The sequence below is a fragment of the Vanessa atalanta genome, chromosome 24, assembly GCF_905147765.1.
Source record: "Vanessa atalanta chromosome 24, ilVanAtal1.2, whole genome shotgun sequence".
NCBI classification, from domain to species: domain Eukaryota; kingdom Metazoa; phylum Arthropoda; class Insecta; order Lepidoptera; family Nymphalidae; genus Vanessa; species Vanessa atalanta.
Window position 1 is genome coordinate 5,092,608 of NC_061894.1, and position 14,825 is coordinate 5,107,432.

Sequence of the window (14,825 nt, forward strand, 5' to 3'; positions counted from 1 at the left end):
TTAATTAGCTCAAAACCGAGCTTACTTCCCAGAAACCCGGATATCTATGCGATGATTTACCTTGCGTTTAAAGAAAGCATTTTACGTTTATTTAATCGGAGAGTAAAAATTTTATTAAAAACTTTTTCTATGTATCGTCTACATTTTTTTTTTCTAGTAAGAAAGCGATCGCCTCCCGTTTCTATACCATATCGTAAAATTGTAAACAATTACAAAAAAAAATCGCTGAATTTTATTAGCTGCTAAGTTTTTTGTTAAAAAATTCAATAAGATTCATGTTTTACATTTCCATTGAAGCATATATTTAAAGTCTGGAGGAGACTTTTACGTTCATACAAAAAAGTAATTATAATAATGGTAAATACAAGTTTTATATAATTATTGTCTATAAATAATAAATTATTTTTAAAATAGTGAATGTATATAATTAATAAAATTTATTTAATTTAATAACATAAAGTTACATTGTTAAATATTATTATTGAATCGATGAGAAATAATAGAGTCGAGATAGCCCAGTGGTTAAAACGCGTGCATTTTAACCGATGATTGCGTGTTCAAATTGTGCTTAATCTGTGTTTATAATTCATCTCGTGCTCGGTGTGAAGGAAAATATCGTGAGGAAACCTGCATGTGTCTAATTTCAACGAAATTCTGCTACATGTGGCACCAACACGCATTGGAGCAGCGTGGTGGAATATGCTCCAAACCTTCTCCTCAAAGGAAGAGGAGGCCTTAGCCCAGCAGTGGGAAATTTGCGGGCTGTTAATAATGAGAAATAAAAGTCTTTTTTTAATTTATTTATTTATATATCTTTAAATTAAGGTTATAATAGGTGTTAACTAATAATTCAGCGTCTGACAGACGTCCACTGCTGGACAAAAGCCTCCCTAAGAATTTCCATGATAAGTTGATAACTGATCTCACGCTGTCCTCATTCAACGGCTGCCGATAACGCTTTCAAGATCATCAGTCTACCTTCTTGAAATATAAACATATCCACTTCTAATTAATTTTCGGAATTTATTCATAGAATACTATATCTTTAGTCCAAAAAGTATCATGTTCTCAGCCTTATGATATACTTATGTTTAAATAATAGTTAAGTACGTTTAGATTGATTTGTTATTTACGTTTACTGTTTCAGCTAGTTATAAAGCGAAGGAAACAAGTGATATATAATTACTGGAATCAACGTGGAACACAAAATTGCGATACTTTTGATCTAGGTACTTATCGTCTGTCGACCTTGATTTTGCTTGAAATTAAAAATTAATTTCATAGAATTAGTAATATAACTGAAATGATTTACATATTTTTCGTATATTTTTGACACCATAATTTGTCAAGATATATAATTTGACACGGAAGTACCTTATTAAAGTTAGTCTGGGTATGTGGTAGATATGTTATTGCATATTCTACCGCCGTTTAGCAATACTTAATACTGTTATGTTCCGGTTATGGGTGAATGAGTCAGGGCTACAGGCACAAGGCAAATAACATCTTAATTTCCAAAATATGAGGGATAATCAATATTTCTTATAGTACCAATTTCCAGTGGTGATTGCAAACAATCAGGCGGTCTAATGGCAAGATGGTTTGCGCAAGAGATCCAATGACGCCTCCCAAAAAGACGCAGTTGAAACCGCTGGTTATATAGTGGATATTCTGCTGCATTTGGTACTGGTGTGTCCCATGTCCACATACAAAAATCACGTGTTTTCTAAGGAACCCAAAAACAGTGTCATACCAATGTGGCGTTTTAAATTTGTAGAGTGTAAAATTAATTAAAACCATTTATCACGACACGTCATGGTTTTTAATGCAGTGACATGTTTAAAATTACAATAGAACTGATTATTATTATTTGAACATTATTATACGGAAACATATTTCAATACATACACAGCAGGTTCAGTGGTTTGGCTGTGTAAGACAACAGACAGAGTTACTTTCGCATTTATAAAATTAGTATATAAAAAAAAACTGTTCTCGTGGCTAGAATCATTGCGATGTTGTGCTTTTGGAAATTATTCTTCATTTTAAAATCATTGATATAATTTCTCTTTTAAAGATAAAAAAATGTTGAATTCGCGCGATGCATTTTATTTTTTACTTTTTTTTTATTTTATTTTTTTATTTTATGGCATCGGTTGGCGGACGAGCATATGGGCCACCTGATGGTAAGTGGTCATCACCGCCCATAGACAAAGGCGCTATAAGAAATATTAACCATTCCTTACATCACCTATGCGCCACCAACTTTGGGAACTAAGATGTTATGTCCCTTGTGCCTGTGATTACACTGGCTCACTCACCCTTCTAACCGGAACACAACAATACAGTGTACTGTTATTTGGCGGTAGAATATCTGATGAGTGGGTAGTACCTACTCAGACGGGCTTGCACAAAGCCCTACCACCAAGAAAAATGCAATAACAATGTTTTAAATGTTTGCTCCAATACTCCTTCAACTGATCCCGAAAACCCGGACCCGGAACCGATTTCGTTTATACTATCTACGAGGTTTTTAGAAGGTTAAAGTAAAAAAAATAAATATAAAAACAGTTTGTAAATGTCCCACTGTTGAGCTACACTGCTGGGTACTGTTGGGCTTACTCTAAGTTTGAGGAGTAGATTAAGAGCTTATGTTACTAAGCTGCTTTAATGCGCATTTAAGATGCCGATTTCCTTGTGATGTTTATCCCCACAGTCGAAAACGACATTAATTCTAAACACAAATAAAGCACATGGAATTTCAACGGTGCTTGTCTGAGCCTGAACCCGCAATTATCGGTTAAGATGCACGCGATCTAACAGGGCTGTCTCGGTTATAACGAAAAATAAAAATCATTGAATGCTCATTTAAAATAATTTAATTCAGTACATTTATCCATAGCAGAATGTGTGTTATTATTTATTTATTGTCCCCAAACATCAATAGCGTAATTGTATCCGTATCCTCTAGCTGACTGTACTCTGATCGTTACGTTGTTCTGTCCTATTCCACCACGGATAATCCAGGCGGAAGCGAACTGCCTCGGTCCGACCTCGGTCGCGACGATAGCCGATAAGCGAGTCCTGGCGTTACCACGGTATACGTAATCTTGGTACTGAATTGCATTCGGTCTAGGAGGCTGGTAGACGGAGGCTCTGGAATCAATAGTAAGGCAAAATAATTAGATAAATTTTAAATCATTCATCATATCTTATTTCCTAATTGCAATAAATGCTATGTTATAACAAAGAAACTACATAGACGTAGAACTCACGTGATACCGTTGTTCGAGATCTTGAATAATATAATTATAGTCTATGGTACTTGGGAAAGATTCGTAAAAAAAAAAAGGATTGGAATGTCAACAAGTATCTAGCTTTAAAAAGTAGTTAAGTGCAATATTGTTGCGTTAAATAAATATATATTTATCAAGAACCGTTTTTGGTACACAATTTAGGTGAGCTATCAACAAATTGCATGGAATAACTGAATCTATTCTTAGGTTCGATTATCTTTTATTGTTCTTTGATCGGAATAAAGTATGCGATTTGATTTATAAACGCTGTCACATCGCAAAATATACACACGCTCACACGTTTGTGTATATATGCCCCCTTTTTAAGGACTAGTTTAGTTTAGTTTGTTTATTTAAGATTAGCTATTTCATTAAGCAATACCAAATCTAAAATTCTGGGTTAAATTTGAGGAAAATATCCTACCTCTGCAGCAGTCTGTCTCCCGGTCGAACGTGGCCGATGTTTATGTTATTCCTGCTGACATTTGGCACTGTTGCAGCGTTGGAGAACACAGCAAGAGCTAATAATAACAGGGGGAGTGCGCACTTCATCTGAAAAACAGATATCAAAGGTTAAATATTATTTTATTAATTATTTATAAATTTGGTGCTAATAATTTAATTATACCATTTAAAGAATAAAAATACCGATATCAACATTTCTCGAGTGAGATACGAAGTGAGTTCTTATTGAATAGCATTGCTGTTCATATATTATTTATAATATAACAATAATATTTTCAAAAAACCGACAAAATGCGCACAAAGGGTACCGTACCATTATCTAAATAATAAAAACGGCAAAAAAATATATCTGTTGTATGGGAGCCCCTATAAAGATTTATTTTATACCTTTTTTTAGTATTTATTGTTATAGAGGCAACTTCTGTATCACGTAGAAAAATTTCAAGTGTCTAACTATCGCGGTTCATGAGAAACAGCCCCTTGACAGACGGACAGACGGACGGAGAGCGGAGTCTTAGTAATAGGGTCCGTTTTACCTACGGAACCATAAAAATGGCAGAATATCTTCCAAATAATTTTAACTAATTTCGAACACAAGCTCAGTATAAATTATTATTATTAATACTTCGTATCATACCTTGTATGTTTGTTTGTCCTTCAGTTGCTAACTTCACACTGACTCAGTGAATATGAAAAACACAACAAATACTCTCCTTATATATTGCTTAAGCACTTTGCTTGATTACATTTATCATTTTATCTTTAAGCTATGAATCAGACAAGGATTAAATCAAAATATAAACCAACCACTTTTGTGAGACACCTGAATATTATATGTCTGGATACTACTGAAAGGTCAAGCTATAGACGAATTAAATTCTATGATAATAAAAAAAAACAATTAATGATTAAATCAAATATTATTTACAATATGATCTTACAAATATTTGTCATAATATGACATCATTTTCTTTATTTATTGTAAAGGCAGGGTGACCATTGTGCCTGGTGGTAAGTTACCACCGCCCTTAAACATTGGCACTATAAGAAATAATAATCACAATACATTATTTTATTTGGATATGTCATGGGAAAAATGGTTCCTCTAACTGTAACTGTTACTTGGTGGTAGAGCTTTGTGCAAGCTCACCTGGTTAGATACTAATCCGATATTCTACCGTCGAGCACCAGCTCTTAATTACAGGCACAAGAGACGTAGCATCTTAGTTCCCTAGTTTAGGGGCACATTGGCGATGTAAGGAATGGTTAATATTTCTCACAGCCCCTGAGTGGTAGTCACCACTTACCATCAGGTGCCCTATTTGCACGTATATATTGCGGTGTTCTAATTTTAAGATACGCAAGTGCTCGAGTAAGGTATTATGAAAGCGTTCTATCATCCCATTTTCATTGGGTGTATTGGGACATGTTGTATGGTGTTCAATTTTATGTAATTTGGTGAATTTAGAAAATAGTTGATTTGTAAATTCAGGGCTATTATCCGTTATGTATTTAAGAGCCATACCATGATGGAGAGAATTTTAATAGAGCCTGAACTACACTAACGGCTGTAGCATCTCTCAAAGAATATACTTGTGCATATTTCGAGAATGCATCGATAATTGTTAGGTACTTGTTACTATCTACGCTAAATAGATCCAAGTGTACGACTTCCAAAGACCTGGTAGGTGATGGTACAATTTGGTATCTAGGTCTTACAGGATTTCGGTCATATTTTGCTTGATCGCAAATAAGACACTCATTAATAAATTTTATCACTTGGTCTTTCATTTTCGCCAGAAATAACGTTTGTACAGAGCTAGATAACATTCATGAATGCCTCTATGGTTCGTCTTGCCTTCATGATAGTTCTTAATAATTTCTAGTTGCTTTAGGTAATCCTTAACGTTTTTAACTTCTTATTTGGAAAGTACTAGGTTCATTGAGGAATTATTGAAATATCTTTGTATAATCGTAAACCATAAATAAGTCTAGAAATTTATGAAATCTTATTATTATTTTTTATACAAAATATGCAACATATATTCACAAAATTAAATTGTTATTAGCAGCCCTCGATGACATCTTAGCTATTTTTAATTATTTATTTTATCATTAACTTTATCAATTTATAAAAGAATAATATTTCTCGGAAGCAAAGATATCATTTCCACAACTCTAATGATAAGATTTTCCTAATCCATTGTTAGCCAATACTGTTCAGTTACTCTGTGTCTTAACATAGGGATCCGAAAACTAGGGAACCTCGTGTTGGGGTATCTACGATGATGGCCAAGCTTTGTGCGGTCGGTGTGACGCTGCATAAAGTCCTTTAATAATACTTTGGGGAGGAAGGGGAGATCGCCATAGCACTGCCTGCGTCAAGGCGCTTATGATAAATAAGACGGGGCTAACTCTGTAAGACAAACTTGAACTTCTACGTCGCGTACATACAGCTGATGATTATAGACTGATTACTGATTGTTATAAATTATGAACAACATAATTTTAGAAATAACAAAATATTGTTGGAGTTGATAGTTATGTTCTTCTCGGTAGAATCTACTCTCCGAACCGATGGTAGCTTTAAATTCAACAGTGTAACGTGACAATTCAAAAGTACTTTTATGAGCCTACTTAAATAAAGAATATTTTGATTTTGATTTTATGCGGTAAATAAAATATTATTATAATTAATAGTCAATTTATTTTATTTACACAAGAAATATATACATTAAGGCCTTATACATAATACAAATAAAAATTAAATAATAGATTTACAAATCATGACCGCATGAAATGGTGACGTTTGACGTTTGTACAAATAGCTCTTTGCTTATCCCTTGGCATATGTTGATAACATTCAATTCCTTATTTACTGCAATAATATAACTATTTTTGTGTAGTACTCGGAGGAACTTTATCTTCCGAACCCTTTAATTGTTCTCCTATACCTATGATAGGCATACAAAGAAGTCAAAGTAATTGGAGTTGTCCTTGGAGTTCATATCAAATTTCATTAATTTCGAACAGACAGATACAGACAGAGTTACATTAGCATTCAAAATATTAATTAATAAACAGTTGCGTGACAGCCCTGTCATTACAGTACAACGACTATTCCTAGTCATAAAACTTAACTGAATCAATGTAAAAGAAATAATTTGACCAAATTATATACATCTTCAGAATAATTATGGTCTTGTTTATAAATTAAATCTACTCAATTAATTCGTCTAAGATACAACCATTACGGGTGTTTTAGCAAAAACCGTGACCTCATCAATTACATTTAGGGTTGTCAAATGATCGAGATTCCTCTAGATTCCGCCGCCATTTTACATAATACCCAGACTCCCGACAAAACACAAAATCTCCTGATAAAACGCCTTTCAGAATATTTTAAACAAAATAATTTAAAATTGCCGCGCGCTTTCACTTTGCGACACGGTTAAGGGAAGCTAAACTTTGACGTAAATTGTTTGAATTGTACACCTTTTATGAATACTAAAGTGTGGACGTCCCCAAATTTGTGAATTTGTAGTATAAATGTACTTTGTGTAGTCTACTTATTTAAAAAATCAACGTTTCAATCCAAATAGATATTTATTTCGTCTGATAACAAAGACAATAATTATCGTCGAGATATTTTAGTCTTGAGATCTAATTTTTCCTAAGATAAATCAAAATCCGTTACTACGAATATGCCTTAATATATGTGCTAGTACTACATCATTTATATTTCAGATATATTCTGTAAGTAGAAACTGGAAACTAGCCACAGAACTAGTGTGTAATGTCAGAATGTTATATTCGACATTTCTTATAATAATCATAAAAAATCAACGCAAACTGGCGTGAGTTGTCAGCACTCCAGGAGTGTTATATGAAGTAAATATTTACAGAATTTCACTACCCTCTCCCTTAGGGTTTATGAGGAGGCTCACATAAAAGTATTTAATAACATATACGTTTCTCCGTTAAACATCTATTATATATTCTTTCTATTATCATATAAAGATTCAAATTTGTCTAAAAATTCTGTGGAATTTGCGAAATTTTTAATTTTCTTTGTTTCTTTTGTTGAAACTTTCAGCCTCATGGCATATGGCATATGCCATGAGGCTGATGGCATTTTTATCACATATGATATAATTCTGCTATCAATATCAACGTCAATTCCATGCCATTAAGAATAAATATTTTATAAAAATACGTTTTCTCTATATGAAACGACAAAAACACAGATCACACTTCAAATGTTTTGGGGGTATAACAAGAATTATAACATGGATCTTGATAATTTAATGTATCTATGGCATAATAAAAAGGAACGTAATAAATTGGTGAGAGCGTTCTTGGACGAAAGCTTATAAATATTCACATTTCAAGGAAATTACATTAGCAAAGGACTAACAACTGCATTGTACACAATAACAGACAAAATGCATCTTTTCGAGTAAATAATAACTACATAAATATTCTGGTCTATCACAATCGACCTCCTTTCATCAAAGCTTTAGATAAAATCATGTGAATCGGTGATTTCTTAGAGAGGAAAAATAAATCATGTTGAACATGAGTCAAGATTCTAAGAAAATAATTCAAAACGAAAAAAATGGTCCATCCATTTAATCACAATTTAATGACAAAACGTTTCTTATTGAGGTAATTTTTATTCATCTAAAATTTTTACAGTAAGCGTACCACAGGGATCAAATACAGGACCTTTAAACTTTGTTACATTGAGAAATGATTAGGCCAATGATAATTCAATTGATATTTTGTAGAATCATTAATTCCTATTTTATGTCAATGCTATAAGGTCAGATGAGCTCAATGTCAACTGAAAAAAAATACCTTAGTCACTAAGATGTTATGTCCCTTGTCCCCTTACTGCCACTGGACCGTTACCCTTCAAACTGTAATACAGCAATACGATGACTGCTTGGCTGAGGGTCAAGCCGGGTACGGGCCTCGAGGTATACCTCCTTGCCCGGGCTTGTCCTTAACAGTAAGCTGCTGCTACCGTGTCAATGAATTTTGATGTGTATATACCCAGTGTATTAGGGCCTAAATGACCTAGTGGTGTGGGTGTTTAACAATAGTGTTTTTTTAATATAGTTGTGTTTCTAATATAACTATGGAATTTGATTTATAGTAATTTGTCAGTTATTTAATTTAATGTATTCGTATCTGATATTCCTGGTAACCAAATTTATAAATCAATTTTTATTTATTAGAGATCCTTTGAAAAAAATATAAACAAAATATTTTTATAATTTTTATTAGATCTAGATGATTTATTGTCCCCAAACATCAATAACGTAATTGTATCCGTATCCTCTAGCTGACTGTACTCTGATCGTTACGTTGTTGTATCCTATTCCACCACGGGTAATCCAGGCGGAAGCGAACTGCCTCGCTCCGACCTCGGTCGCGACGATAGCCGATATGCGAGTCCTGGCGTTACCACGGTATACGTAATCTTGGTACTGAATTGTATTCGGTCTAGGAGGCTGGTAGACGGAGGCTCTGAAATCAATAAAAACATAATCTTATTTTCCAATCATTTTTAAATGTGTTGTTCACTAAAATCACGAATTATTCGAATATTACCAGCATAAATAATTTTAAACTATTCACCTGTAAGTGGATTATGTAAAACAAACACTGGCGATCAATGTAAGCTATTAAAAATAATCGCAATAATCAAATAAATTATTTATGTTTTTCGTATATCCGTTGCCATTGTATTCAAAACTTCAATCAATAAGAAAAAATAATACCTTTGCAGTAGTCTGTCTCCTGGTCGGACGTAACCGATGTTTATATTATTTCTGCTCGCATTTGGTACTACTGCAGCGTCGGAGAACACAGCCAGAGCCAAAAATAACAGAGGGAGAACGAACTTCATCTAAAGAAAACAACCCCAGTTAAAATTTTATTTTTTTTGTCAAACAATTAATAACCTCTTTAATGATTTGTAAATAAATATATATTATTATTAATAATTGCATATTCGATTTGCTTATTACATATTTTGACATAATTCAAAGTAATAATTAAAAACTTGTATCGAACTGCTTGGACGTAAATATATTTCAAAACATCGAGAGTTATTTTAATTATTACACATTATGATTCATATGTAAATCAATGTACGTTCATTCAATCAATAGCTCTAAGAAAACTAAATACAGAACAAGACAATCAACGACATCGTTTCTGCCTTCTGAAGGTAACGAAGGTATTCATCTTATTATTAAACTTGAATTTCAAATAGAACACTTCGCACATTTCATCGCTTCAAGACGAGTATCCTTACGTTTCGCTGAATCAGATAAAATCGATGATCAATCCAACGAGCCTTTGATATCCAGAAATAAAGGAAACGAATTTAAAATTTAATTTTAAATTGTCATTGTTAAATATATATCATATTATAGCCATGATGATTTTCTTATAACTGACTTCAGATTCTCAAGAGAGGCTAGCCAAGTTCGTGGGACATATAATAAGTTCACTCTTATAGTCCAATGGAACAGCAAATTCAAATGGAAAGAGTTCAGGGGTACCATCGGCTTTACGTCCTTTCCGAGGCACGGGAGAACAACACTGACAAATTCTAAACTTTGGAATGCTACTGAGAGCTTATCGACAAATAACTCAACTTTTCCATGTTCCAACTGTTCCATGGAAGAAATAATCAATAAAAATATAATAATAATAATTAATTGTTGTAATAAATATATCTCACCTTTATTATCTGTTAACACTTCAGTATCTAACTTCACACTGACTCAGATCACATGTAGCCGTAAATAAATATCCTCTCTATATACATATATCTGCCTGATAATACTTATCATTTTATCTCTTAAATATGAATCACTCGCTGAAAATTATTGAAACACATAAACTCTTAGAAGTGTAAACATATTTAAGTGACACCTGAACACAATACGCTCCGATACTATCAAGGGACCCTTGTAGATAAGATAGAGATTAATTAATTATTAAAAAAATGACGCTTTCATGACGAAATCATATCATTTTACAAATATACCTTTTAATTGAATACAGTTTATTATATTTTCCATGTTACAATAATTGTCGGTTGCACTGTCTCATTAAAAATATTATTCATAAAAATATGGCCGACACAGTACGCTCGGTATTTGTAACATGGAAATGGATGGTGATAGATTTTATTATTAAAGAATATTAATTAATAAAATTGGAGCAAAGATAATAAAATCAGAGTTTAATTATTATAATCAAATCAACAAAGCATAGACAAGCATAAACTTGTAACTTCTATCACCCGATGAAACAGGCTCAGTAACTTCTTTGTGAGATGATGTAGACGGTTTTACAACAGGATCAAAAAATATTCACTTGTAATATTTTTAAGGAGCGTTAAGGCACGTTTCGAATATTACGAACAAGTATATTTTTTAATGTCCAGCTGATTTCCAATAATGGTATAAGGTATCATTATTGTGAAGTGTAGAATTATAAAATTAAAGAACGTCATAAGGGTCTGTCTTAACACCAAGGCGTAACTCTAATGGCGCATTAGAGTTTTTACAGGAGTGAATAATAACAGTTAGTTATTACAGTTCAGGGCGTTTAATTTTAAGAAAGGATTCAATGCACAAAATAAAATAAATAAAACATAACTTATTTTAACAGCTACATACATCAATTCCACTCCCAAACCGCAATACTTAGTATTATTGTGTTTCGGTTTGAAGGATGACTAAGGCAGTAAAACAGGCACAAGGGACATAACATCTCAGTACCCAAAGTTGTTGGCGTATTTTAAACATCTCTCACATAAGAAATATTATAAATTACATACAGTGGCAATGTCTATTGGCACTGGTGACCATCAGGTGGTCCATTTTTAAGCTCGCCTACATCGGCCCATTTTTAAGTCCGCCTACCTCTGCATGTACATCATTGCCAGCCCTCGATGACATCTTAGCTATTTTTAATTGTATATTTTATCATTTCGCGTTAATCTACTTAATTTTTTAATAAAAACAATTCGAAATCAAATTCACAGTTATCATCGCTATCAAAATGTCATCATTGAAATGGAGAAATGATGTCACTTATAAATGTACGATTGTTCAGATTGTCCAAACGAAATTCAAGTACGTCTTATCTCCAAACAATGCTATCAGATGTTTGTCTCCATTCACTTGGAGTGAACTGACATATCATGGTTATAATAGTGTCGTCTGTATCGAGCGTGCGATAAAAATAACAGCTGTAACTCCCACTCCTGGGTTTCGAGATCAGCTCCCTTTGAGGAGAAGGCTTGGAGCTAATTCCAACGGTGATCCAATGCGGGTTGGTCGATGCTTATATGACATTATAAAAGCGAATTTAATTTTAATTTATGTTTCTGATTTTACTAAAGGTATATCCAAAAACATATTCGGCGGGAATATGAGGCGAGCCTATGTTTGTGTAAACGAACTCAGAAACAATGATGACATAGTTAACTACGTATGTTTTTCTTATCTTGCTATGTTCTAATTAATTCTAATCGATCAATTACCTTCTGTAATAATTCACTCCGTATTACACGAGACTTCTGTAATACAACATTTTAATACGTGTATTCAATACATTTATAAATATTATAATAATGTCGCATAAAACATTCTCACCTTTTACGCACCTGTTTTGCGGTGAGTTTCGAGATTATTCTCACAGAATACCTCTACTGATGAAACAAACTTCTGTCGAAACGTTGGGCAAAATAATATATGTTATGATCGTGTTTGAAGTTAAATACATTGTTAAACATTGTTGTGTTATTTTTATAAAATATAGATCTCATTTTAGTTTGTTTATTTTTTTATTGGCGAATAAATATAATTGTTGATTCCGTATATTTTAATATTGTACATATTAACGATAAACGTACAATAAAATATTTTATATAGTATTATAATAAACTAATTAAATATTTTTGTAAATAATCGGTATTTATATATTATAAATAATATACGAATATTACAATAGAATTGTTAGATAAAGAAAAAAGGAGACCATCTCACCATTAGCCTTAATTATGATTCGCTAATTGAAAATCGAAGATTGAAAACGACTAAAGCCATTGGTAGAACTAAAGGGAAGAAAAAAAAAGTTTTTATTATGGCATTGGTTGGCGGACGAGCATATGAGCCACCTGGTATGGTAAGTGGTCACCACAGCCCATAGACAAAGGCGCTGTAAGAAATATTAACCATTCCTTACATCACCTATGCGCCACCAACCTTGGCAACTAAGATGTTATGTCCTTTGTGCCTGTGATTACACTGGCTCACTCACCCTTCTAACCGGAACACAAAAATACAGAGTAATGTTATTTGGCGGTAGAATATCTGATGAGTGGGTGGTACCCAGACGGGCTTGCACAAAGCCCTACTACCGAGTAAATTACAATTGTCATCACAAGTAATCTTCATGTAAATTACCTCTTAACTTAATAATAGTGTCGTGTAAACTTCAGCTTACAATCATGTTTATGGCAAAGGTCTTTAACAATTCATTCTATATAGATATTTTTTTAAATTAAGAATAGAATTAAATGGCGAAATTAAAATGTTACTGTAACAACGAATTAATATTCCATTTTCGATTAATAAAATCATAATTATGATAGTTATTCTCAAATTGTTGTAATTATAAAAAAATATGATATAATTTATTAACATTTCAATTCAGTTCAATTTTATTTGGCATTATGCGGCGATCATGTGCTACGAAAAAAATGTAAAATTAAAAAAAAAATACTGAAATTGGGTGGTATGAATATATTATGACTTTTGTCACGTAGAACGTCAGTTCACAAAGCTTTTTGTTTATATGAATAATATCTAAAACAATTATATATTTACTATTCGTAACCGATGTTGATTTAGTATGCAAATTGTTTGTATAACTATCTGTTACGTAACGTAAAACCGGGTTTCTGAAAGGTTTTATTGTATATATTATGTAATATATATAAATCCGTACTAGTACCAAACATTGAAATATCTTTATTAATTCTGGTAACACTGTTAATAATTAATACGGCATTAATGTACAATATTCAGATTCTAAAACAAAAATGGTATCCTCTGAAATTCACCGCCATCTTGAAAAAAAGTAAATTTATTTGATTTTTTATTTTGCGATAACTCGGTTCTCCGTCACGGTACGAGAATAGCGATTACGTACTTTTTGTTGCCTTTTTTTACGTTTTCCGATAATTTAGGTCATATGAAATTTTCACCTAACGTTGTTAAACGAGAAAGTAAAAAAGTAAGAAATAAATTGGCATAATTGTGTTCTTCCATACCATAAATATCGAAATGTTAAGTATAAAACTTGCAGACCATAAACGATTGTACAAAGGTTGAGTTTCTTTCAGGTGACAAAAAATAAAAATTGATTTTCTTTCACCAGTTTTTTATTTTATTTTTCGAACCGGCGCTTGTTTTTAATTTGACAATCATTGAATTAATTCTTAGTCTATTTACATATGTTAGAAATACTTATTTATGTTGTTACATTTATATTATAATTATATATTTAATAAACTCATATTTTGTTATTGTATCCGATTTAATAAAAGTGTAATCGATTTCAGAACGTCATTCGTATGGCTTTAAAATATAATACAAGATATTTTCCCGCGCAAAAGGATTATTAAAAAATTAAAAGAGAGTCGCGCATGGAATGAGAATAGGAGATTTTTGTGGTTGGATATTTAACTTCAGAACTATTATATTTATAAAATAAAACAAATTATTTATAAATAATCTGTGTACTGGAGTATTTATTACATATCAATATAGAATGTTGCACTAGAAAAGAACTAAAACAAACGAATCAGCTTTGTTATCTTGGTGTGCGTGACAGCAACGCTTGACACTCGTCAAACTACTTTACTGGTGTGCGTGTACTTAGTAATCATCCATTAGCCACTATTTTTTTTTACTATCTAGACGTATCTTATATATTAATAGCATAACTCGATTTTTGTTTCTGTGA

General features: G+C 32.3%; 3 protein-coding genes across 4 annotated transcripts in view; 1 reads left to right on the forward strand and 2 right to left on the reverse strand.

The window, feature by feature from the left end:
- The window catches only part of LOC125073368 (calbindin-32), a 134,696-nt gene that overhangs the window by 93,173 nt on the left and 26,698 nt on the right, over positions 1-14,825 (forward strand). The window lies entirely within an intron of this gene.
- LOC125073369 (probable salivary secreted peptide) lies at positions 2,862-4,452 on the reverse strand. Its single transcript, XM_047684173.1, has 3 exons — positions 4,399-4,452; positions 3,721-3,848; positions 2,862-3,156 (listed from the first exon to the last, which is right to left on the reverse strand). Exons 2-3 carry the CDS (start codon positions 3,846-3,848, stop codon positions 2,925-2,927), a joined length of 360 nt encoding a protein of 119 aa, XP_047540129.1. The 5' UTR covers positions 4,399-4,452; the 3' UTR covers positions 2,862-2,924.
- On the reverse strand, positions 2,862-10,599 carry LOC125073370 (probable salivary secreted peptide). The gene is made up of 4 exons (XM_047684174.1): positions 10,522-10,599; positions 9,551-9,678; positions 9,065-9,296; positions 2,862-2,924 (listed from the first exon to the last, which is right to left on the reverse strand). Exons 2-3 carry the CDS (start codon positions 9,676-9,678, stop codon positions 9,065-9,067), a joined length of 360 nt encoding a protein of 119 aa, XP_047540130.1. The 5' UTR covers positions 10,522-10,599; the 3' UTR covers positions 2,862-2,924.